General features: G+C 43.2%; 1 protein-coding gene across 1 annotated transcript in view; it reads left to right on the forward strand.

The window, feature by feature from the left end:
• Positions 1-26748, forward strand: part of ESF1 (ESF1 nucleolar pre-rRNA processing protein homolog) — a 128575-nt gene that overhangs the window by 32293 nt on the left and 69534 nt on the right. The window contains exons 5-9 of the mRNA XM_082252471.1: positions 624-724; positions 4709-4861; positions 13230-13347; positions 19235-19376; positions 20766-20918. Coding sequence (XP_082108597.1) covers positions 624-724; positions 4709-4861; positions 13230-13347; positions 19235-19376; positions 20766-20918 — 667 coding nt within the window. The remainder of the gene's footprint in view (positions 1-623; positions 725-4708; positions 4862-13229; positions 13348-19234; positions 19377-20765; positions 20919-26748) is intronic.

The raw sequence follows: 26748 nt of genomic DNA on the forward strand, positions 1-26748 counted from the left end.
CGATGGTAAGGTTCCTCACATAGCCAGAACTGAGAACATTTAGATTCATGTGGTCTTGCAGCTTGTGTTCCCACAATGCAACATTGCCTTGGCACCTACATCTTTGCCTCAGTGATAATTCAACCCTGGCCAGGCACACTGAGTAATTTAATATTTGTGCCTGATTTGGAGGGTTGTTGTCTTTCATGGTTTTTTTTAACTTTGTAAACATTCTAAAATGTACAGGTAAGTTTATGCTACTCCTCTCTACATAGAAATGTTTTTTTTTTTTTTTTTTGTCAGGGCATAACCTAAAAAATCTACTTGAGATTTTCTTGCATGCTGCTTTGCATTTAAGGTTGCTGTGAGCTGCACTATGCAGAAGAGGTATCCTCATAAGATTTCCCCTCATCCTCTTGTTCCATTGCCAGCTGTAAAATGTTGTCATGTCTTCTAAATGCCTATACAAACCACAATGAACAAACAAGGGTTTTAATGGTTTCGTACCATACCCCAAACTGGAAAGTTTTTGGCTATAAATACACTACAAACTGCATTGATACTGTACATGAAGAATGCATGTGCATGTATTGCACTAAAAAGTGAACTTCAGTTTTCAGTAACCAATTTGTCGAATCCCTCAGATTTATCCTTCAGAGTTTGGAAAGAAAAGACTGAAGGAAGAAGAACTTCACGGACCCTCGGAATTGAAGAATGTTTCAGAAGATGTTGCAGAAGATCAGGGGTATGTGATCTACTTCTTAAAGGGCACCTGTAGAGCTAAGGAAAGCAGAATACTGCAAAGAAAGTGGCTAGGGAAGGTAGGCAATACACTTATTCTTTTTTTCAGATATCTTATTTTCAAAGGAACCTGCCAGGATAGGCTTATGGGAGTTGCCTTTGCTGACTTTTAAGTGGTGCATTGAATTGTGCAATAAGTTTTTACCTATTTGAATCAAGATTGTGTACAACAGGTCAAGTGCGTGAATCTTGGTCTGGTTCTAAGGATGACAGCCCTGGATACTGCACTTTAAAAAACAAGTCAGCTACAGCAGCTTCTTTATTCTTCCATCCTGACAATTGCATTTTAAGAGTATTTTGGAAGGAGGATATAAAGCCCCAATGCCCATGCAGGTTAGCTTGACTAATTCATACTGATCCCTTATTGGACAGCTCATCTCTTGATAGGTCTGCAGTGATGATTTAGTGATGACAGCTAAGTCTGTCTAGCCTTAAATTATACCTAAAGGCAAAACTTTTTTTTTTTTTTCTTAGTTTTGGATAGAGTGAAGAGGGTCTAGAACAGCTGTCAGTTTTTCTTGTTTCTGCTTGTCCGTGCCCCCAGTAGGGGGATTCCTCCTATTTGTCAGGTTTACCATTATCAGTGAAAGTAAAAGAAAATCCCAAAGTTTGGGTTGTCCCCAGAAAAGTAATAGAGGAGAAATCTTCCAATGGGGGCACTGATGACCTGTGAGTCCAGTCCACAAGGAATTCCCTTAATTTGCAGGGATTTCCTGTTTCACTATGAGACAGGCAGTGAAGGGAAATCTCCTCAATGGAGCACAGATGGCAGAAAAAAAATCTTACATGGGTTATAACCCTCCCTCACTCTATCCAAACTGGAAAAAAAAAGTGTTGCCTACAGTTGTACTTTAAGCTAGGTAGACACAAAAATTATTATTTTTTTTTTTTTCAACCAAGTGGGCTGAAGGAAAAAAAAAAAAGCGAGAGGTTGCTGTTCTTAGTGACATCAGTGCTGCGATCTTCCCCGCTGAGCTTTCGAGTTCTGAAAGCAGGACTGCCCCCCCCCCCCCCCCCCTTTGGCTGCCAGCGCTGATCAGATGGTGGTTTTCCAGCATTTTCATTCAACACGACCGGCTTCTGACTGAAACTTCATAATCTCTCTCACTAGCAAAGAGCAAAGTTTTCTTAGTCTAGCCCAGTGTTTCTCAACTCCGGTTCTTGGGGCACAAGAACAGGCCAGGTTTGCAAGAAAACTGAAATACATCCCAGGTGATAATATTTGCTGCTCAGTTATTGCAGTTTTCTAGTCTGCATCTCCCCAAGGTAATACTTAAAATCCGGCCTGTTAGTGGGCCCTGAGGGCCGGAGTTGAGAAACACTGGTTTAGCCAGTGAGGGAACAATGCCATAGTAAAAAGCGAGTGTTTTCTTCCCCCTCTATTATTCCTGTTGCTGGTGACTTGCCACCACTTCCAACGCTTGCCGACACTTGTACATCCTTATCTTGTTGCTTTGCTATGATAAGTAAAGGGTATAGAGGCATACAGGACAAGCACAGGGACCTATAGGTTAGACTAATACATTGGTCCTGGAAAGAACAATTATGATCCATAGCTGCTCTCCCGCCTCATTTACAGCATTTGTTTGCAACTTAAGTACAAGCCGGCTTTAACACTGCACGTAGAGGAAACCTTCTGCCTGTAATAGAAAGCAGCTGTACCCCAGTAATTAGCACAGTGGGGTGCTGCCGACAGAAATATGGAGCTTAATGTTGCTGTATTTTGTAAGACTTGTAAATTACATGAAGTTTTATGTACACATTTTATGTACTATTTGTCTAGCCAGCTATTAATCATCATTTTTAATGATGCTGACCATCTGCCTCTCAAACCAGTTTAATGTTCAGTCATCCTCATAGTATGAAAGAGCAATGGTAGCCAGTAACTCTTGATGTTCTGAACAAAAATCCTAACTCGCTTTTGTAGAAGTTCTTTAAGTATAGAACATGGTGAAAGCTATTGATTTACCCCTTCTTGACCAGGGGTCATTAAAGCCTCAATGCTTAGACCAAATTTGCAAGCGTTGAAATGTGTCAGTTAATTTGATTCAGGGACTAATTTGCCTACTTAGAATTTCTTAAAAAAAATATATATATATATATATTTGTAAAAAATGTTAAGATTTTTACTGTTTCAATGCAATTTCATGCTCATGTTTTGTTAGAAGTTGTCAAATGTATTAAACTTCTAAAGCTTTTGTAAACTAACCTGTGATCACTATGCTTCACTTCTGTGTTGATCACATTGGTAGTAAATAGGGTTAATGGTTCTGCCTTCCATTATTATGGAACTCCGACAGTTGCACAAATAACACCCTTGCGGACGGCCCTTCCCCGTTATAAATGTTTATTATTTTTAGGGGTAAAGGAGTAACTTATACATACCTAAAGCTATTTTGGCCCTACTTCTCCTTTTGGATCAAAGGAGGGAATTTCATTCTGCACTCCTGTGACCTGTTTTCAGCCGACAGGGGGCTAAAGCCCGCCGTAGGCTGATGTCACTCAGCTAGTCTGGGCCTGGGAAAGCTCCCGATTTTCCAGTCAGGATCCACCCAGATACCTGGGCTTGCGCTGCTGGGAGCCTGAGCCAGCTGCTCCCTCTGCAGCCCAGCGTTCCAGTGAGTGCTGGCGAGGCAGAGTGCTGGTGACTGACAGTCACGGCTCTCTACTCTGAGCAGATGGGAGAACTTAGTGATCAGCTGTGTTCTCAGTGCGGGGGTGGGGGAACCAGTGCAGCATTGGTATAATACGGCATCCACCTGAGTATTTTTTATACCCTATTAAGCCATTCTTCGCTGTGGCAGTCTTCCTCTACACTGTGCGACTGGTTCAATGAGGCCTCTTCTCTGAGGCGCTGCAGCCAGCGGTTGAATCCTGATGTAATCATGTACACTACAGGACCAAAATTCCTGCATTTTATGTAAGGATGGTGAGGGCTTGCCCACAACCTGGAGTGTTGGAGAGAAAAGGTGAGCACTTGAAGCCTGCTGGAGTGAGGAATAGGTTAAGAATTCAAGCTATTCCTCTACACCTAAACCCAATGAGCATCTAACCCTTGCAGGGTAGGTGGATAGTGCACATTGCATGGCTGCTTTTTGTGTAATTTCTGGAGTTCAGCTTTGGCTAATTTGACTGGATTTTGGGCCAATTTGGCTGGATAAATCGATAGCAAGATCTCTGCTGTTATCAAGCTAACCTGCTTGCCATGGTCAAAACAAATTGGTTTTACGTCTTGCACTGATTTTTTTTTCCCCTTTATGTGTTGGAGATGGCAGTGTGGTAGAGCGGGAATCTGTAGTGGGGGAAGAGGGTTAAGCTGAACTCTAGTGCAATGCATTTGCTGATGTAATGTTGGTTGGCTTCCACGCTGGTGTATTGGCTTTAACACTCAGTCATTGACTTGGAAAGTGACATCAGAACCTGCGATCAGTACACTTGTTTTAGGTCCACTAAATTTTTAAACCGGAGGAACATCAAGTCCAAGAAACTAGCTTTTCTTGAGCAATGGCTGCATGCTTCTGTTATGGGTTATAGAACACCTGTACTGAGAGAATATGGAGGTGGACATTGTTGACTTGCCTTGTTAAATTTAAGTTTGCTAGTCCAGTGGCTTTACCAGTGTCTGAGGCGTAGATGCAGTTCAGGCACACAGATCAGGAGGTCTGAGGTCACAACTAGTAGTCTTAGGTTTGTAATGGCAACTCTGCATACCTCTCTCAGTAGAAGTTTCCTTTGCCTCACCTTTGTAAGAATATATCTGGCAGAAATGGGGAGGGCTGTATTTTTATATCTGGCAGAAATGGGGAGAGCTGTATTTTTATGGAACTGTGTAATTTTCGGTTGCATTAAAAATAAAGTTGTCTGTTTTTGTATTCAGAAAAGGCACAAGCTTTATTAGATTGATGTTTTTTTTTTATGTTTATTTCAGCATTTATAAGGAGAAGTTGCGTGAATATCAATTTAGTCGGCTGAAGTACTTTTATGCCGTGGTAGAATGTGACTCCCCAGAGACAGCCAATAAAATCTACGAGGATTGCGATGGCTTGGAATTTGAAAGTAGCTGCTCTTTTGTGGATCTCAGGTAAAACCGAGTGATAAAATAGCTGAGTATATTCCTGTCCTCGCACAATCTGGGACATCTTGTGAATATTTTAATTGTGTGTCATGCTATGGCTCTCGTAAAGCTCAACTTTAAAGGCTAAGTTCACCTTTTCAGGCAGAGTTTCACTTTTTATAATAATTAGAAGCCTGTTCTAATGTCTTTTCTGGCCAAGCCATCCCAATTTGCTTATCTCCCACTTACCTCAATGGCAGCTTTGAATCTGCACCTCTCTGTTCAAAATCTAAAAAGAATATATCCGAGCCCATCACTTCCTGTAGCATCATGTGACCATCCAGGAAACTTTATATCGCATCATGCACTGCCCTTACTGCATCACTGAACAGGGCATGTTTACCTCTTTGGACCAGACCTCCCTCATTACTATAAGACCTCTTTTTTTTATTTCCATACATTTTCCTACGTCTTACCATACACTGTACAGTCTGATTTACATCTACCATCAGCTATGTAGTGCAAGGATCTGTCTGTTATGAGACAAATTGAATTGATTGATGAGGTGGGTCATCTTATTCCATATTTTTGGTAAATCTAAGGAAATTGTAGAGATTGTACAATCAGATTGCATAGTTTATGGCCAGCTTTATACAAGTACATGAGAGGGAGTCATTTTTGTGTAAACACACTCATTTTACATTTAGGCCCCATTAACACAGTGTAGTGGGAGTGCACATTTATTGGCATGTTTTTTCCCGCAGCACGCATAGGGCAGCCCATTGATTTTTCAATAGGCTGACCTACACACGGCAAAGTTGCTCATGGCATGTTATGATATGCACGTTTTTTTACTTTGTGTTTTGTAGTACGTTTTTTTTTTTTTTCAGAGTTGAAAAATGCATTTAACAACTAATGGCACCAAAACCACAACTAGTTAATTTTAGGCTTATAAAGGGGCCATACACTATACAATCTAATTGTACAATTTCCTTTAGATTTATCAAAACTATACAATAGAAGAACACGCCTATCTATCCAGTAACTCTGTATCCAGTCTGGCAGGCCCTTGCACTATATAGTTGATGGTAGATCCAAAGAAGATTGTACAATAACATTGTATGATGAGCTTTACAGACTTCTTGTGTTTTCAATACTGCAGCTCTGCTCCACATAGGCTGTTATGTGATTGCTCCTGCACACTCTGTCAAATGAACAATCTATTCAAGAAGAAGGGAAAGTACAAAGGTACAAAATGATACATCATCAGAGGAAGAGACTGTATTCAAGGAGAAGGGTGCTCAGTGACAATATCTGCATGTAAGTACAGAGGTGGGCAGGAGAAATCTAACAGAACTGAAGGGCAGGTGTAGGGTGTGTGTTAATGAGGTCAGCTGCCAAACTACTTCCTCACTATAAAGTATGGATAGACCGATATGGATTTTTCAAGGTCGATACCAATATTTTGGTCACAACGTATCGTTATCGGCGGATATGGGCCGATATTTTGTACATGTAATGTTTTGAAAAATAAAGACAATTTTTGACACAAATCTGGTACTGAACATGTTAATTTTTGTTTAATGCTTAATGGCTGGCTTGCTGGCACCCTGTGGTGGGTGGCTGGCTGTCTGGCACCCTGTTGAAGGTGGGTGGCTGGCACCCTGTGGTGGGTGGCTGGCTGTCTGGCACCCTGTTGAAGGTGGGTGGCTGGCACCCTGTGGTGGGTGGCTGGCTGGTACAGGGCCTGTGGGTGGCTGGCTGGTACAGGGCCCATGGGTGGCTGGCTGTCTGGCACCCTGTTTGTGGGTGGCTGGCTGTCTGGCACCCTGTGGTAGTTGGCTGGCTGGTACAGGGCCTGTGGGTGGCTGGCTGGTACAGGGCCTGTGGGTGGCTGGCTGGTACAGGGCCTGTGGGTGGCTGGCTTGTACAGTGGCTGTAGCTGGCTGTCTGGTACAGGGCCTGTGGCTGTGGGTGGCTGGCACCGGGCTGCTGTGGGTGGGTGTATGGCTGTGATACACTCACGCAAGACTAGTCTTCACTCCAGATGAGGCTGTCCAAGGTGAGGGAGGTGGCCTAAGAAGGCAGAGTGACGTCACAAAAATATTGGCCAGTTCCAGGGCCGATACCGATATATCGGGGGAAAGTGCATATCGGCCACCGATATATCGGCCTTGCCAATAATCGGTCTATCCATACTATAAAGGTTTTCATGTCTCAAAGGAAGAATAATAGGAAATAATGCAGGAGATTTGTATAGAACAAGCTGGAGGTTGAGGTGAATCCTGCTTTAGAAAATAGAGAGACCTTTCTGCAACAGAGGAACATTGGTACAGCTGGAATTTAGAAAAAAAAAAAGGTGAACTTGGCCTTTAAGCAGATTTTTAAAAGAGCTATAAATGGAGTTAAGATGTTCTTACAAAATCATGAAACCTAATTTAAATGCAACTACCATAAATACCAGAATTTGACTTGAATCCAGACTCTTGTGTTTCGAGTACAGCAGCTCTCCAACTAGGAAACAGAGGGGCAGCACTTGGGGCCATTTTGATGTGCTACATCTAGTAGCACTGATATGGAATGTGCTGAAAAGATTGTGTGTATGTGTGTGTATATATGTATGTGTGTATATATATATATATATATATATAAGCATTGTTTATACAGTATCTCACAAAAGTGAGTACACCCCTCAAAGTTTTGTAAATATTTTATTATATCTTTTCATGTGACAACACTGAAGAAATAACACTTTGCTACAATGTAAAGTAGTGAGTGTACAGCTTGTATAACAGTGTAAAGTTGCTGTCCCATTAAAAAATAACTCAACACACAGCCATTAATGTCTAAACTGCTGACACAAAAAGTTACAACAAAAGTTAGTACACCCCTAAGTTAAAATGTCCAAATTGGCCCAAAGTGTCCAATATTTTGTGTGGCCACCATTTTTTTCCAGCACTGCCTTAACCCTCTTGGGCATGGAGTTCACCAGAGCTTCACAGGTTTCCACTGGAGTCCTCTTCCACTCCTCCATGACAACATCACGGAGGAGGATATATATAATAGATAAAAAATGCATAAAAATATTCATCAAAATGCATAAATATAAATCATGATTCAATATATAAATAACTGCGTATAGTGCTGAAAAAATAATGTCCATAAATCGCCAATGTAATTAATGAGTGCAAAACAATTGCTGTGCACTACATAAAACATATATTGTCCATATTGTGCATATATTTAACACATTTGTCCATAATCCTCAAAGTGATTCACACGTGAAAAACTTGTGGATCGCTCTTCAGAGGGACTCCCACAAAATTAATAATGTATCTAAATCCACCACCAGTAGCAATGCCTACTTACCAGAGGTAAGTATATAACTCACAAATAGAGTTAATCCAAAATTTAACATATCTCCACCACAACGTTAAGCCACATCAGAGGTAGTTATTCACACAAAAGGGGGGGCAGGTATGCTAAGTCTCCATCCGCATCACCTCAAGGATTCACAGCCAAGGGAGACGAGAAAGAGAGGCTTCCATGGTGTAATAACATAACATTTATTTGCAAAATAAAGGATTAAAAACACTTACAATCTTGCAAGTAGATAAGAACTCTTAAGGATACAGAGGGACTCCGATTGCGCTCCCTCTGCTTTCCAAACGACGACATGTCACCTTCGCCATTTTTATTTATTTTTTCATAATTTTTTTTAAAAACTTTGCCAAAAAACTTGCCATGCCTCTTCCTAAATACATTGGACTGTCTACTTTGCAAAAATGGGTCATTTAGGGGTATTTGTACTTTCCTGGTGTTTTTGGGCCTCAAGAAATGAGAGAGGTCTTCAGTACATCAGGATAGTTCAATTTTCAGATATACATATCAATAGTTTGACTGCGCTTGCGTCAACATCATATAATGAAAAGCTGCAGACCCAACTGAGAAATTTGTCACAAATGAAAATAGAAAAAAGAAAAAATAAAGTGTGCTATGAAAGTAAAACATTTGCAAAAAAGTGTTCAATATTGAATAAGTCTCAAATTGCTATCAATCCCAAAAATAGTGATGACAAAATATGAAGAAGAAAAAAATTATGAGAAAACATGAATTGGAGAATTTTGTAGCCAGGGGTCAGAAATTAAGCACTCCTCCTCCACCTCCAGAGGTCGACCACCGCCAAACAGATAAGGTATATTCTTTCCAGAAAAAACCGGACCCGCTATCAGGAAGGTCAAGTATGCTTTGGGGTTTTAACTCTAGTGTGCATGTTCCAGCAAGTATCGCAGATACAGCAGAAGTGTCATCTCCCGATGCAACCCATAGTGAGGACCAAAAACTCCCACAGCGTAATGTAAATGAATAAAACCCTACATAGTGTAAAACCTTAAGAAATTATATTTTATTAAAAAAGAGTAACCCTCTCCAAATCGGACGAGATATAAGCATAAACCTTGCACATCCGCGCAGGTAAAATGGTGTCCGCCTCAACTACCGGGTAGCACAATGACAAGACTAGTAACTCTGCCTTATGTGTTTCGTCATGATAGGACTTTCTCTGGGGCACGTGTTTGTCTTCATTACCGTATATACACTAGTATAAGCCGAGTTTTTCAGCATGTTTTTTATGCTGAAAGTGCTCCCCTCGGCTTATACTCGAGTCACTGGCTTCACTGTGTTTTTAAAAATGGCACCGCTTGGCGCCGACGTGTCACTGCGCATGTGCGGCATGCCCGGGAATAGCCGAACGTGTTCGGGTTTTTCCGAGCATCGGCGGCGCATTTGCGGTGAAGTAGTATTGGCGCTGGGCGGCGCGATTTTTAAATCGAAAGCGGCTCACCGACAGGTAAGTGAGACTCCTCCGCAGGCCCTGCATTTCCTCATGCGGTGCTGTGGGAATGGTACAGGACATTCTCCTGTACCATGCCCACATCACTGCATCTCCTGTGCCATGACTATACCTACTGTGCCATGCCTGTACATACTGTGCCATGCCTATACCATCACCTGTGCTATGCCTATACCATCACCTGTGCCATGCCTATACCATCACCTGTGCCCTGACCTGTGCCATGCCCTTACCATGACCTGTGCAATGCCTATACTATGACCTGCGCCATCTCCTGTACTATGCCCGCAGCCCCTGTTTTGTATCTTGTAGTGGTCCAGTTGGGTCCAGCAGCTGCTGCATTTCCCACCCTAGGCTTATACTCGAGTCAATAAGTTTTCCCACTTTTTTAAATTAGGTAAAATTAGGGGTGTCGGCTTATACTCGAGTAATATATACGGTATATTTTGACTATTTAGACTTATCTATGCATATGTTTTTTGTTTTTTTTTCTTTCACTTTAATAGCGCAATGCTTTTTTTTTTTTTCCCTATAACTTTCCTGCAGACTGAATAATATACACTGATTTGGGTTATTTTCGCCAAAGAATGTAGCCGAATACATTTTGGCCTACATTTAAAAAAAGAGAGATTATTTGCAAAATTTTATAACAGAAACAAAGCAAAATTTGTTTTTTTTTTCCCAATATTTTGGGTATTTTTCATTTTTATTTAGCAAAAATTAAAAAACCCAGTGGTGATTAAATACCACCTAAAGGAAGCTGTATTTGGGTGAAAAAATTATGAAAATGTCATATTGCTACAATGTTGCATGACTGCGCAATTGTCATTCAAAGTGTGACTGCGCTTAAAGCTGAAAATTGGCCTTGGCAGGAAGGGGATAAAAGTGTCCAGTATTGAAGTGGTTAAACACAACCTGGTTGTTTTTGTCCACTTGTTTCAGATGGCTCTCTCACAAAGCATTGAAGTGATTGGTGCAGGCAGTTTTTATTCGAAAGGTAAAAAAAAATGCATTCTGTTGTCCTAGGATATGCATCTTATAAAAGGCAATTCCAGCTACGGCCAAATAAAGTAAAAAGGATCCCCCCCCCCCCCCCCAAAAAAAAAAAAAACTTTTTTTTAGCTCCGATCTTACCTGGTGAGCAACTCAGTTTTTTTGTATCTTAAAAAGGAATTAAATTTGCCAAATTCTATCTTTTTCCACTTTTCAGGACCCCATGGCATGAGCCCGGACTTAGAAAGTTTTGGAGGAGACCGATTTGGGTCCAATTGATAATGAGACCTTGGAAGAGGTTTCCAATCCGCCACCAATTATTCTCTTATCAGTTTACTGATCCATTCACCCTTCTGTTTATACTTCATTGCTCCTATTTGACAAGATATAAACCACCGTATAACCCATTATACCCCAAGTGTCAAGGGATCCCTTGCTCCTTTTTCCATCTGCTCTGTTCCTGCCCACAGTTACAGATTTACTGGAAGCACATACTCTTTTAGCATGATGTCAAGGGTTCTCCAACACAACACGCTTGGCTAGGTCTGCTGGGTCCTATTGAGTTCTTAGAATTACAAAATTTAAAAAAAAAAACGCTCTGCTGGCAATTAAGGTATTTTAGGCCCCTTCCTACGAGAGGTTTGGTCGGGTCTGCCTGTCCGTTTTTTTAAGGCAGACCCGATCGGTCCCTCCATTCTCCTCTATGGTCAGTCAGATGTATGCGGACTTGTGTCTATGTACACACAACTACCTCTGATGTGATCTTGCAAAAAAACGGAAGGGAATCCATTCCCTTTTTTGTTCACTAGATCGGATCAGAGGGAAGTCGGGTGTAAACGGACAGGCAGTCTGTTTACTTATGACGGCTCATAGAGCAGAGCAGGATGTGTCCGTGTCCTCTCTGTATAAACTGAGCAGACACGGACCTAACATCGGCCTGCTCTGCTTAGCGGGAGATCAGCGGACGACTCCTCTGCTCAGAAAAAACAGATCTGGGTCCTGCTAAAAAAATCTCTCTTGGAATCATTAAAAAAGCAGGTATGCAGGTAGCTGCAGTCAGGAGGCAGCAACATCGCCTCCTGAAAATTTTAGACGGCCTCGGAAAATCAACTTACCAAAGATCGCTTTTTACAAGTGTGTTTAGAATGCTTGCACATGTGAAAGATTCCTTGATATATTCTTTTTTTTTTCCCCAAATACATTTTTATTAAAGATTTTCTTATTTAACCAATTGACTCAATTCTAAAGCAGAACCTCACTCTTTCAATGAACATGAACTATTTTTACTCCTTATGCTGCTAGCATTAGTAAATACATATAAATGTATATCATATTTTACTTGTTTCAAATTTTATTTTACACTTCTTCAGTTACTTCCTGGTTTCAGGGCCTAGGCAAATTATGTCATACATCCCAGGAGTCTTCAGGAGGAGAGGGTTGCCTACATGTCTGAGATAAGGGCAGATGGATTCCAGGAAGTAAATGTTACTTGAATCATTTTTCTCTTACTCAAAATGGACATGGCCAGATATGCTAGGGGATGTTTTTCAACGTTATTTCACATCAAAATAAAGCATGGAGACATGGATGGATGGGGGGAGTTTGCTCTGAATATTAAAAATGAATTACATAGTGTCCTTCGGTTTATGGGGCTCAGCTGCGGTGTGGTTCAGCTTTAACTATTAGAGAGAAATTCCCAGTTTCACAAATTCCAAATGAATTGTCTTATCACATCTGTCTTACCCTGGCTTTAATGTACCGTAAACGGAAAATGTCAGCTATTTCAAATGCTTAATATTAAAAGTATTATAACAATGTGTCCGCTGATATCTTTATTGGGCAGAAGAAAACACTGAAGGTCAGAATGGAGAATAACAGATAGGCAAAGCTTAGCCTGGAGTCCGCTCCCCAGTAGCAAGGGAAGCTAAATCAGACAGATGCACCGATGAGGGTTTTAAAAGGTAATAGCAGCCATCCTGTACTCTTAAAATGGCTCACAGGTTTTCTGCAGGGCATATTTTCTGAGCCAAAACCTTTTATGTGCATTTATTCTATGCTTCACTATAGAGCAGTGGCACTGTCATATTGCTAGGTAAATGTTACAGGCCCTTGGAGGTATGAAGCACAGAACAAATAAGATTATTGTATTTGTCTTCTAAACCCTTTCTTGTAAAAAAAAAAAGACGGTAACTGAAGTGTGAACAAAAGTATTTATCATGCTTGAATTTGACCCTAGGGATTGTTGCTCGTGTTATACATAATGCTCGGCTATTATCAGTAAATATTGCCTCTAAAAACCGTTCTCCTGAATTAAAGCTGTCTAGTGTTAAATAGCAGCCAAGTGCTTATGTACTACACTCTTTGCATGGCGACGTTCTGTTAACTCCTTTGTGTATAATGTGCTTACATTTTACAAGCTTATTGTAAACTGGAGTACATAGCATCCTATCAGAAATGATCTCTCAACAGATCTGACTACAGTGCATATTGCACATCGTAATTTATATTTATATTGCGTTTTTAAATGTGTGTATCTGCTGCACTCGACAGGTTTATTCCTGATGATGTACAGTTTGATGAAGAAGATCCCAAGGACTCAGCTGTAGATGTGGATCTTTCTGCTTACAAACCCAAGTTATTTACCTCTGCAGCCAATGTAACATCCAAGGTATGGACAACTCATGTGAATATTTTATTTGACCTATCTCTCTGACATGAGAGCCCCTTGTTTCTCGCTACAATTCATACAGGTAGGGCCTGGTGTAAGCAAAGTAGAAAATTTGCCCTGGGTCCACAAAGACAGCAAGAGCCTTACATAGAGCTATAGCAACAGAACCTGTGATACTTAAAGCAAACTTGTTCTTATCTCATGAAAGAAAGCATCCCTTTAGGTCAGGGCTTAGCAAATTTGCTTTGAATCTAAGAGCCAGCTAACAAAAAAAAAAAAGCTAGGAGCCAATTTGTGTACATGTGTGGCGATATGCAACAAGTGTTATGTGTAGGCGCCCCAACGCGTGTGTATATGTGGGGGTTAGAGAGCGTCAATTTTTTTTTTTGGGGGGGGGGGGCACAGAATTATGTGCTTGGGTGTAACTTTCTCTTTACAAAAAGTCCCTATGTGATTTTTTTTTTTTGGTGACGTTCTCTTTAATGAGACATGCAGGGTCTAAGAGACCTTGCATGTCTCCCTTGTGCTCCACTAAATGTAATGCAATGCAGATCGCACTGCATTACAATCTTACCTGGGCTTGCTGGCTGAGGAAACGGTCAACCGGTACCCGAAAGTGACAACCTACACGTCGTTTCAGGGTCAGGAACAAGATGGGAAGGAGAGCGGATGTGTGTCTGCTCTCCTCCCTCCCTCCCCTCTACCCTGCGGTGCCCACTATGCCAGTTTCAGGCCCGCAGATGGGCAAGCGAAGCCCAGGATACATAGCGGGGGGGCTGCATGGGGGGGGGGCACTTTACCTGTGTGTGTGTGTGTGGAAGCAATTGGGGCAGCAGTGCAGTCACCGAAATGCTTCCACCTGAAAAATGCTTTCCCGCAGCAGGGCTGAATGTAGAAAAACGATCTGGCCGGGCCCAGCACTGCATGTCCTGTGCGCCGAGTGATTAAAAATTGTGCACCCCTACAACAGTGAATGGGCTGACTAAGCCCAGGGGCTAAGATGCAATTTCTAGTCACCTGGGATTTGTCGAGCCCTGCTTTATGTTGATGCTCCTTGGCAAGCTCATCATTGGCTTGTAGGGATGGCAGGGCTGGATTTTCCATTAGGCACTGTAGGCATGTGCCTACAGGCGCCCTCCTGAAAGGGGTGCCCACCGTCTGTACATGGCCGGATCTGGGGGGGTGGGATGCTGGGGTGAGCTTCGGACAGGAGAATTGTCAGCTAGGAGGGAGCTGGAAGGAGGGGTGGGTTTCTGTGCTTTCCCTGCTCTGGTCAGTGGAGCACTTCTCTACACAGTTTATTACACAGGATCTGCTTAGATCGCATGTTACATGGCTTGATTACCCACCCCCTACCCACATTTCCGGGAGCTGAGCAATCTTTGAAGGAGGTAGGGGACGGGTAATCAAGTCATGTACTGTCTGATATAAGAGGATCCTGTGCTAGGAGGGAGAATTTGTGGGAGAGGATTTTTGCTAGGAGGGGGATTTGGGGGGAGAATTTATGCTGGGGATGTGTGCTAGGAAGGGTGATTTGTGGGCAATTGGGTGGGATTTGAGCTGGAAGGTGGGGTTGGGGGGCAAGGATACATGCTGGGAGGGGAATTGGGACTGTGAAGATGGGGAATGTTTGCATTTTTGTTTGGGGAGAATTTTAACTTGCAGAAGGAATTTATGCTTTGGGGCGAGTGTTTTTTTGTTTTTTTTTGGGGGGGGGGCGTGCTTTAGAATTCTCTGCCTATAGGCTCCCGAGATTATATATTTGGCCCTGAGAGATGGGAAAAGGACATACACATCTAGTTTCAGTATGCCATATTTCATAAAGGACTAAAAGATATGATTGATCTCTCCTTCCCTGCTATCAATACATTTCCTGTTGTAATGGTATAAGCGATATAAAAATAGTGATTACGGTTGATGGTACTGAATCAGCCAATTTATAAGGGGCAACAGTTGGAGGTTTTAGTGCCCGTTCACATACGAGCGACGCTACTTTGCACCACGACCTCCGAGGTCGCGGTGCGAGCAGCGCGCCACGACCTTGGAGCGGCCGCCACGGACTTCATAACATTGAAGTCTATGGCGGTCGCCTCCTGGTCGCCCCAAAGAAGCTCCGGACCCTTTTTCTAAGTCTGAGCGACTTGTGTCGCTCCTATTAGAACGGGTCCGCAGCTTCCCTATGGGAGGCGACCTACGGCGACCTGTGAGGCGACCAGGTCGCCTCACAAGTTCGCCTCAGTGTGAACCGGGACTTACTGTTTTGAAGTCCAGACTTTTTTCTGACATTTGTTGCTCAGAAGTTAAAATCAGTATTTTTTTGCTAGAAAATTACTTAAAACTCCCAAACATTATATATATATTTTTTAGCAGAGACCCTACAGAATAAAATGGTGGTCATTGCAATAATTCATGTCACACTGTATTTGCACAGCGGTCTTTTCAAATGCAGTTTTTTGGGAAAAAATATGCTTTAATAAATAAAAAAAAAAAATGTAGTTAGCCCAATTTTTTTGTATAATATGAATACGCTGAGTAAATAGATACCCAACATGTCCTGCTTTAAAATTGCACACACTCGTGGAATGGCAACAAAAGTACAGTACTTACAAATCTGATTAGGCAACGCTTTAAAAAATTTTACCGGTTACCTGTTTAGAGTTAGAGAGGTGCTAAAATTATTGCTCCCACTCTGATTGTGACAATACCTCACGTGTGGTTTGAACACTGTTTACATATGCAGGCGCGACTTACTTATGCGTTCACTTCTGTGCGCGAGCACAAAGGGATGAGGCGCTTTTTTTTTTTTTTTTTTTTTTTTCTTATTTATTTTCGTTTTTACATTGTCCTTTTTTTATCTTTTATTTTTTTATCACTTTTATTGCTGTCACAAGGAATATAAACATCCCTGTGACAGCAATGGGCATGTGACAAGTACTCTTTTTATGGAGGGATCTGGGGTATCGAAGACCCCAAACCCCTCCTCTGCACTTAAAAGTATTCAAAACATCAACTTTTTGAATACGTTTTGATTTTTGAAAACTGACGCCATTGGTTCCCAAGTATATCATAAGTGATGTCATGACGTTGCTTCCAGGTTACCAAAGCTGAGACCCGATCAAAGCAGATTCCGGCTTTTTTCGGGTCTCCGGGCAGCCAGGTGAGGTGCCGGCTAGTTGCTCGGGTGGGACCGGAGAGCCTGGGCGGGGGGAGGAGGGGCGGCCACTTAGCTGCATCTGTTGTCATTACAAGAGGAAAAAACGTACCGGGGTGATGCCTGCAGCTGCAGGCATGACTCCAGTACAACCACTTGAAGCCAAATGACGTACAGTTATGTGATTTGGCGGCAAGTGGTAAATGCAAAAGGAAAAATGTTATATTACAGCTTACCAATTCTTAGATGTGGTGGCTGCATTCATTTCCTTTCTTTATACTTTTTCACCTAATGATCTGGCCAGGCAGTCTGTTGTTTTTCAAAAGAATAAGCTGTCTGGCAGATGTAGCAATTATAGGGGTGAGACAAACCATTTACATCTGACAACGGTGCTTTATGTAAAATCTTTATGCCAAAAGGGAAAAAAAACAGTTGTAACCGCTTTTAAAGTGTAAATATGAAGTTTGGCTTCAGTCTGTTAGTAAATCTAAATCTGCTAGTATATCTAAAAATCCGCTCCCCCTGATTAAAGGGTGACTCCACTTTCGTGGGGGGGGGGGGGGGGAATGGCAAATAAAAAATATAGTGTATACAATTGCTATACAAATCATATTGTAATTGAATGTTATTATAAATTTACCTTTCCTTTTCAATCTGCAGCTCTGTAATTTTCTGTAAAATGCAATGCAATATGGCTACCTGGAGCTGTTCTGTACACAGAATGCCCTGCTTGTGTGATTGGCTCACCAAATTACCAGAAGTCTGCACTAAGATACAAGTCAGATTTTAGGCATCCCCTGCAGCAAAAATATCTCATTTGGTGAGGTACTCCCAATAGGAAATCACGTCTAAAGGGAAGCAGGAGCAGCAGCTTTCCTCATTAGAGCCCTGCAGGTGCACAGCTGATTGATAATTAAGAAACCACTCCCATTAGACTCACTTTCTCACATGGATACAGACACACAGGGATTTCTTCAGAATAACAAAGGGTAGGAATCTGCAATAAAGTTTGTTAAAATCCTTGTAATGTACAGAGATCACCCAGAGGGAAATGTTTTTTCTCAACAAAAGTGGAGTTCCTCTTTAACCACTTTACCACCGGAGGATTTTGCTGTCTTCCGTCCAGGCCACTTTTTGCGATTCGGCGCTGTGCGACTTCAACTGACAATTACGCGGTCATGCGACGCCATACCCAAACAAAATTTACGTCCTTTTTTTCCTACAAACAGAGCTTTCTTTTGGTGGTATTTGATCACCTGTGCGATTTTTACTTTTTGCGCTATAAACAAAAAAAGAGCGTTTATTTTGAAAAAATAACAATATTTTTAACATTTTTTTATATGAAATTCCCCCCAAAAAAGATGTAAAAACCAATTTTTTAAAAAATTTTTGGCCAATTTGTTTTCTGCTACCTATGTTTGGTAAAAAAAATCGCAATAAGCGTATTTTGATTGGTTTGCGCAAAAGTTATTGCGTTTACTAACAAAGGGAAAGATTTCTGTAATTTTTGGTGTTTTTTATTTTAACGCGTAATGGCGGCGATCTGCGATTTTTTTTTGCGGGACTGCGACATTGTGGAGGACAGATCGGACCCTTGACTGACATTTTTGACACTTTTGGGGGTACCAGTGACATTACTGCAGTAATCAGTGCTATATATATGCACTGTTACTGTAAAAATGACACTGGCAGGGAAGGGGTTAATTTTATTGGAGAGGGAGGGGTTAATGTATGCCTGGTGCTTACTGACGTGTAGGGGGGGAGGTGACTGAGTGAGTCATGGACAGATCGGATGTCCAGCTATGCTGAACAGTCCGATCTGTCACTCCCTGTCACTATGGAGATCCACCCGCTGTGTTTACACACAGCGGGCGGATCTCCAGACTCGATCCCCGCCGATCGGGTAAGAGCAGCGGCGATCGCCGCTGCTCCTCCCCTGGCCCGACTCCCGCTGTGAATGAAAGCAGTCATAAAGTGGTTAACAATGCTGCTGTCCAAAGGTGTCTCGGTTTCTCCTTCATCTGAGGTGGGGGATCTCTAACACAGGAGGTGTGTTACTGGCCAGGTTGCCAGGTGCAAACTAGTGATGCACTGATATGTCTGCCGCCGAAGATTATGGAACTTAAGAAAAAAAAGGTGCCGAAAACGCCCAAGATTTGGCCAAGATTTTACAAAAATGCATAAAAAACCCAACACAATTGCATTTTTGATACGTTCTTGCTGTGTTTTCCATGCATTTCAATAGGGAGTTGCGTCTTCTTTTTTTTTTTTTTTTTTTTTTTCACTGACCAAATATGCACCAAAAATGCAGCAAGCAGGATTTTTAACACCGCTTTAAAAGGTGCTGAAAATGTCAGACAATAAACTCTTATTCATTTAAATTCATGATATTCATTAAAAAGTCAAAAATAATATAACTATTTATAAAAATATATGTATATTTTTTTAAAAACCTCCAGTTTCCGCCAAGTGCACCCTGAATTTTTGGGTTCGGTACCAGAATTTTCATTTCAGTGCATCACTAGTGAAAACAAAGGGAGAAAATACCTAAAAAAGAAAACAAATGCATGTACCACATCTAAGGATTGGTAAGCTTCAATATATAACATTTTTTTTGGTTTTAATACCACTAGAATTTATACTTTTATTACATGTGTGCACTAGTGTTAGTCTTTTGGGTTTATTATTACAAGTGGTCACTTTTGTTTAACTCCTATATTTTTTATTTTATTTTAGGTAGACCTGACTTGGGACGAGACTGACCAGGAAAGGGTTACCACTTTAAACAGACCGTTCAAAAAAAATGAGATCCTTGACCTGGATTTTCAGGCATATTTAGCATCCTCTAGTGAAGAAGAGGATGAGGAACTCTTGGCAGGTTGGTTTATTGAATCCACCCATTCCTATGTTAAAAGACCTCATGTAGAGGTGTAGCCAATGCCTCCGTCTGTGGCCTTGGTCAAACCTGCACTGAGAAAATATATGTAGGTTACAGAAAATGTTATTTACCTGGCTGTGGCATGTATCCATATTCTTACATTGAGTATGCAGATAAGGAGTTTTTATTTTCTTTGGGTTTCACTAGTTGCATGGTTGTTCCAAGTCAGTCACTCAGGATGTATAGAAACCAGAGAAATTCATGCTCCAAGCACTTTTGGGAGGACGACAGCAATGACGGCCCTCATACTTCTCATGTCACGTTGAAGTGGTATTAAATCCAAAAGCAAACATTTATTTTATTGCAGCTTACCAATTCTTGTGACGTGATAGCTGTATCTGTTTTTTCTTTTTAGGCTTTCTTTCTTTCACTTTCACCTGGTGATCTGTCCAGTAAGTCTGTTGTTTTTCAACAATAGAAGCCACCTTGCAGATGTAGCAGTTAGAGGGCTGGGACAAGCAATTTAACACTGACAGGGGTGATTACAATGATCCATTTTTTATTTATTTATATAAAAACTTTAGCCAAAAGAAAAACCGCTGTTTGCTCTAACTGCTTATAAAGTGTTAGCTGGAGTTTGGCTTCATTTTGTTGGTCTATCTAAATCTGCTAGTGCATGTAACACTCCCCTCCCCCCAGACTGACAATGCGACTGACAGTGCTGCTGTCTAAAGGTGTCTCTGTTGCTCATTCATTCAGTGGAGGCACTCTAATATAGGAGGTGTGTTACTGGCAGGATCACCAGGGGAAAAAAAGTCAGAAAGAAGAAAACTAATGCAGCCACCACATCTAATGTTTGGTATACAATAAAACCTTGGATTTGTTCCGGAAACATGCTTTTAATCCAAAGCACTCTTATATCAAAGCAAATTTCCCCATAAGAAATAATGGAAACTCCAGATGATCCATTCCACAACCATTTTTTCTTAAGTCTTTCAGTTTATAGTCCATATAAAATGATTAAAGCAATGTGATAAGTTGTGTAACCATAAAATGTCCGTCCACAAATGGCGCCTCCGCAAGGGGATTAGAAGCAAAATCCAGCAGGAGCTACAGAGTATAAAGGAGAAGAGAGGCGCCTCTAAGTGTAGCAATATGGTTACATTTAATGAAGTTAGAACATTTAGCAACTCACAGGGTTGATGATTCAAAAAGCTGTCCACATAGACCATCCTCCGCACCGCACTACATTTGGAAAAATATATAAATTGCTTTATGATTTGCTTTTAATTTAGGGGAAATGTATTTGGTAATGTGTTTGTTATTGCTGCTTTATGCTTCATTGATTATTTTTACACTGGATTGTAAAAATGGTTTTACCTTTTGTAGAAAATGTGGAGATAGAAGATGTGAAGTCTAAAAAAGGGTCAAAGGATGATGAAGACCAGATAGCTCGTTACAGAGAGTTGCTTAAGGGCATCCAGGAAAAGGAGAAGAAGCAGGAGGACAAGGATGTGGAAATGGAAGTAAAATGGGTCCCAGGTAATTTTTAATTTCCAATATTTTTATTAAAGTTTTGCAAAAAGTAAACAAAGTGAACAACAGTGCAATTTACACCCATAAGGCTTAATCATATATCTCAAAGATAGCATAACATCCCATAACAGTCATGTCCAAAGTCCGGCCCGCGGGCCAGTTGCGGCCCGTCCTTTAGTTCCATACGGCCCCCAGAGACACTGCTGACTTTTGTCAATATCTCTCTCTGAGACATCTCACATCCCCGCCCCGATGCCGATGCGATGGCTTGGGGGCGGGGCCTCTGGCCTCCCCCGGCAGCTCTGCTGCTCCCGAGTCCCGTTCCGCCCCCGCTCTTCTCTATCTGTCTGGCGCCGCCCACGACTGTGCGGGAGTGCAGAATTAATGTGAAAACTGCATTCCTTCTCTCCTTCACCGCACATAGCCACCTGTACAAGCTGACCGAGGATCTTGTGGAGCTGACCGAGGAGGTGTAATCTCTACAATTCTACTGCCTGTTTATGTAAGTGTGATTTTATTCGTAAAGCACTGATGATTTTTATTTCATAATATATATGTATGGTCGGCCCTCACACATGTTCACTTCATCAAGTCTGGGCCTCTTTGAAAAAAGTTTGGACACCACTGTCCCATAATATAAATCAAGGCACAATTGACACAAATATGGCCGGTGTAAAATAAAAAAAAAAACAAAAAAGAATGCAACAGAATAATACTAGGAATGGCAGCCTGAATCGGCCGCCAGGTTGGCCAGGGGCCCGAGCCCCTCCCTCCGGCGCCCCACAAGGGAACACGCTGCGCTCTAGGAGGGAGGAGGCCCCAGACCCCCGGCCCTGGCCCCCCTCCCTAAACTGAGGGGGGGCACCGGCTCTCCGGCTGTGCACTGTAATGAGTAAAAACGATAAAGCAGGGAGAGAGAAGAGAAAAAAAAAGGGGGAACAAGACAAAAATAGAAAAGGTAGAAGTGAGCAAAGAGAAGAAGCAAAGGGTGAAAGAAGGGGAAGAGAGAAGGGGGGTTAAGCGGTCCACTAGGGACCAAGCAATTGTAATGAAAGAGACGGAAGGAGAATTAGTAGCGGTGGGTCAAAAAGGTAGGGGGGTGTCCGCGCCCAGGCCCGTCCGCCCTCAGTGGGTAACCTCGCCTACCCCAGCTCCCGTGTGGGCCAATAGCACTCCCCCTTAATGGGGGCCTGCCAAATATCTGAGCCAAGGATCCCACGTCTTATCAAATTGGCGCATTTTATCGTTGAGCAGCGCCACCATCCGTTCGTTTGTCATGATCCATGTCAGCTTGGCTTTGAGCAGCTCCAGCGGTATAACCGGCGAGCGCCAGGAGCGGGCTATCGCAATTTTAGCCGCTGTAAATATAAAAGCTATAAGGCACTTAGCGGGTTTAGACTACCCCCCCCCCCCCCTCGATCCGCCCTCCCAATAATGAGTAGATCAAATTGTATGTGCGAATCCAAAAGCGTCTTACCTTTGGGCAAGTCCACCAAGTGTGGAATACCGTGCCCGCCTGCCCGCATCCCCGGAAACAGTCGGGGGATGCTGTACGAACTGCCGCCGCCAACCTGACCGGGACCATGTACCAGCGAAGGAACACCTTGTAGTTAGCCTCAATCAAAGAGGTGTTGAGGATGGATTTGAAGTTGGATTGAGCTAGGGTATTCCATTCAGCTCGGTCTAACTCATCATTTAGATCTTCCTCCCAGCGGAGCATGTACGGTAGTTTAGTTTCGTCATCATGTAACATGTTATAGATCGAGGATATGTAACTCTTTTGCTTGTCCACCATGCGACATCAAAATTCCATTTGCGTGGAGGTAGTGATGTCGCTCTTGTTCTTTAGGGAGGTCACATAATGAGAAATTTGGGTATAGCGGTAACATTCACCGCTCGGGAGGGAGTATTTTTCCTCCAGTTGGTCCCTGGTGAGCAATCCGCGGTGATCACACAGATCAGCCAGCCGAAGGAGGCCTTTGTTTGTCCACCACTCGAAAGCCGAGGGGCACAGGCCGTCCCAGGTAATTTTTTACTTTTTTTCACTTTTAAAAACAAAAAAGGTAACCTGATACTAAAACTTTGCATATATATATATATATATATATATATATATATATATATATATATATAATATACCGTATCTATCGGCGTATAACACGCACTTTTTCCTCCTAAAAATGGAGGAAAAAGCAGCAGTGCGTGTTATACACCGATATGAAAAAAAAAAGTCCAGAAGGCAGCGCCAAGAGGTAGAAGGGGGCTGGCGGGGCCGAGGAGAAGGAAGGACGCACTGTCATCGGAAGTCCCGCCTCCTATGACGACGTCTATCATAGGCGCCGGGACTTCCGATGACCGCGCGTGCGTCCTTCCTTCTCCTCTGCCCCGCCCGCCGCCTTCTACCTCTCGGCGCTGCTTCCTGGACTTTTTAAAAAGTGTCCAGATAGAATCAATGGCGCTGGCGAGGCTGCAACTACTGGCACTGCGCTGGCTAGGCTGCAACTACTGGCACTGCGCTGGCTAGGCTGCAACTACTGGCACTGCGCTGGCGAGGCTGCAATTATGGGCACTGGACAATGTTCTGAGTTCAAAGCTGTTTATTTTAAATTTCAGCTTTTTTCCTGAAATTTCTCTCCTAAAATTTAGGTGCGTGCTATACGCCGACGCATTTTATACGCCAATAAATAAGAGTATAAATATATATATATATATATATCTCCCCCACTGACCCCCTCATGGAGGTGGCAGGACCCTCGGAACCCCAGCTTCCCACGGTTGCACCGATGGTGGTCCTGCAGTCCTTAGTGCCCCGAGTGGAAGTGGTGTATGGGCAAAGGCCCGGGAGGAAGCTTTCCCTGCTCAGTCTGTCTCACCTGATTCTGAGCCTGATGCCTCCGTGGACGCGACCCGTCCAGGGGGGCTTAATATTACACCCTCAGATCCGTCCGGTAGTAAGGAGGATTCCTCCATGGTCGCAGTAGCGAATTAAAAGCGCTGGTAGATGCACTTGGCACTGCAGTGCGTGAGACTTTAAACATGGAGGATGCAGCCACGGACGTCGCTTTGTCGTTTGGTAAGCATAAGTCGCCTCATACTCCAAAGGTGTTTTCTTATGTGCCTCAATTTGACAGGTTTTCCTGTGCGAAATGGGAACAACCAAAATTACCCTTTGTGGTCCCCAAACGCTTTGCTGTACGTTACCTTTTGAGGAGTCCCTTTCAAAAAAGTGGACTAGTCCACCAGTGGGTGAACCCTCCTGTTTCCAGGTTTAACAAAGCTACCATGATCACAGTAGAGGAATCCCCATCCTTTAAGGACCCGGCTGACAGGAAAGCGGAGGCTGTGGCACGCAGCATGTTTACTATGGCCAGGTTGACATTGCGGTCAGTCTTTGCCTCAGCTCTGGTGTCTCAGACCCTAACTGAATGGGCCAAGCTTTTGTGCCAGGGCCTGGGGGCTGAGCAGGTCCCCCGCTGCTTATGTTGAATTAGGAAACAAGTAGGTCCATGGACTGCAGTTTATTTGTGATGCAGCTTCTGTGCTGTCCAAACTTTCTGTTTCAGCGATGGTGTTTAGACACGTGCTGTGGCTTAAGAATTGGTTCGCAGATTAAGCCCCTAAGAAAGTTCACACTGATCTGCCCTTTCAAGGCGATCGCCTGTTTGGGGCTATCCTGGATGACATCATTAAGGGTATCACGGGGGGGAAAGAGTACCTTCCTTCCATATTCTAGGAAAGGGAAGGAGCCTCGTTGCAGATGGGGGCCCTCCTTCTTAGCAAATTATTTCATGCTTCTGGGATGGAGAATAAGGGAAATAGATCTTTCAAATCTTTCCCAGGAGGTTCCAAGCATCCTTGGTCTGGTAAGCCTAAAGCTAGCTTCTCCAGACCCGCAGACAAGACCCCTTCAGCATTAAGGTCTGCCCTCACCCATTATTGGGGTGGGGGGACATCTTTGCTGGTTTCTGGCCTCATGGACCTCCTTCATGAGCATCAAGGGGATCTACAAAATTATTATTTTGGGGGTACCCAGAAAGGGGGACATAGCTTGTCTTTTTCAGGTTTCAGAGTCTTCTTGTGCGCATTTAATTCCTGCAAAGGTTCAGATGATGTCCGAACTACTACCTAAGGACCCCCCCCGATTTACCTAGGTCTGATTTTAATTCTGACCAAGGTGGTCCTTCCTCTTAAGGAACTACAGGCCGTGATTCACTGGCTGCTGTCACGGAGTCGTTGACTATTTTACCTATAAGTTTATGATTACTTGTGAAACAGAAATTACTTATGTTCTGACCTCACCTTTTTACTATTAATATCTGCCCCATAAAAGATGATCAGGGGAAGTTGAAAAGTGACAGAAAGCAACTGTATTAGATACATTTTCTCTATCGCTCATTGACAGACGTAGTCTTCTTGATTCTCAAGAGCTGGGTTATGTTGTCTCCGCAGGAGTAGGACTAGGCAGAAAGACAAAACGTTCTGGCTCCACCTTAGGGGCAGTCCCTGAGGGTATATCCTCCCTCTCTCTGCTACAGGGAATCAGTTTTTTTCTGTCTAGTCAGGAGTAAGGACCTAAGTTCCTTGCTGGGATCTTTTGGTCCTGGCAAGACTTTTTTTCTTTAAGAAAAAGACATTTTTTAGGTAGTTTTCTCCAGTGTTTTTTTCCTGTGAGATCTTCAAGCAAAAATGCCGGACTGGGCGACACTTGTGGTCACCCCAGCCGGCCTACGAGCGCGCGCAGACCATGGCATTGCGCTTGGTCGGCCGCGACATATTCAAGTAAGTATGCGGGGCCGGGCGACGGGCTGGATGTTGAGATCCAGTGGTCACCCCGGTTTCTGCCTACGAGCGCGTGCAGACCAGAGCTCCGCGCTGGGTCGGCCGCGACGGAGTCCCAGTGGAGGGACTGATCTTGCGAGTTAAAAGTCTCGCTTGGACGCCAGGTACCAGAGAGTCGAGGCGTCCGGAGTGGTCCACAAACCCCCACCCCGGTGGAGAGGGTATTGTGAAGAGAGGGTGCCTGTCGGTTCGGTATGGTGAGTAAACGTTCCCTTTTTTCCTCGTTATGAGGCAGTATGTATTATGGGCCCCTCTATATATGGTCAGTATATATCTGATACTTACAAGTCCCCCTTGTAATACAGCATGTGTTTGTGGGAAGTGGACTTGGTTTAAGAGCTAACACTCTACCCAGCAGACTGTAACATTACAGCAGACATAGGAGGTATAATCCTACCTTATGTGTAGTGTATCCTCTGTAGATCCATATATCGCCTCTTAGCAGAGATGCAGGTGGATGTGCTGGGAAAACGATTTTGGCGGTCCGCCGCCATTTTGCCGTAGACCGAATGCATGTATGTCCTCAGGTCACGCCGGCCGCCATGTTTTTGGAGTCTTATGTCTCTTCTATGGAGGCGGCCATGTTTTGTGAGCCCAGCTACCTCGTGGAGAGCTGGGAACGCCGGAAGGCGTACACAGGGGGCGGAGCCACGCCTTCTACCCGGGAAAAAGCAAACAGCTCCTTCCAGTCTGTGTAAGACAGACGCTGACTGCAGTTGGTTGGAAACTGCACTGCATCGGTTGGTGAGCCTTGGGGGTCCCTCTCTCTCTCTGTGGGATCGAGAAGCAGGTACTCTGAGGGGCGCTATTGCGCTAGGGGGAGACACACAAAAAAAAAAAAAAAAAAAAGAAAAAGTTTTTTGTTTTGCTGGCAAAGGTGTCCTGTATTAACATGGACCCTGCCACTCATGTATCTCCTCCGGATCCCCTCGAGGGGTCTGCGGGATCCTCCAGCACCCCATTGACAATTGAATCATTGTCAGCTATTATGGAAACT

Source organism: Pelophylax lessonae (assembly GCF_965119305.1).
Source record: "Pelophylax lessonae genome assembly, chromosome: 3".
NCBI lineage: Eukaryota > Metazoa > Chordata > Amphibia > Anura > Ranidae > Pelophylax > Pelophylax lessonae.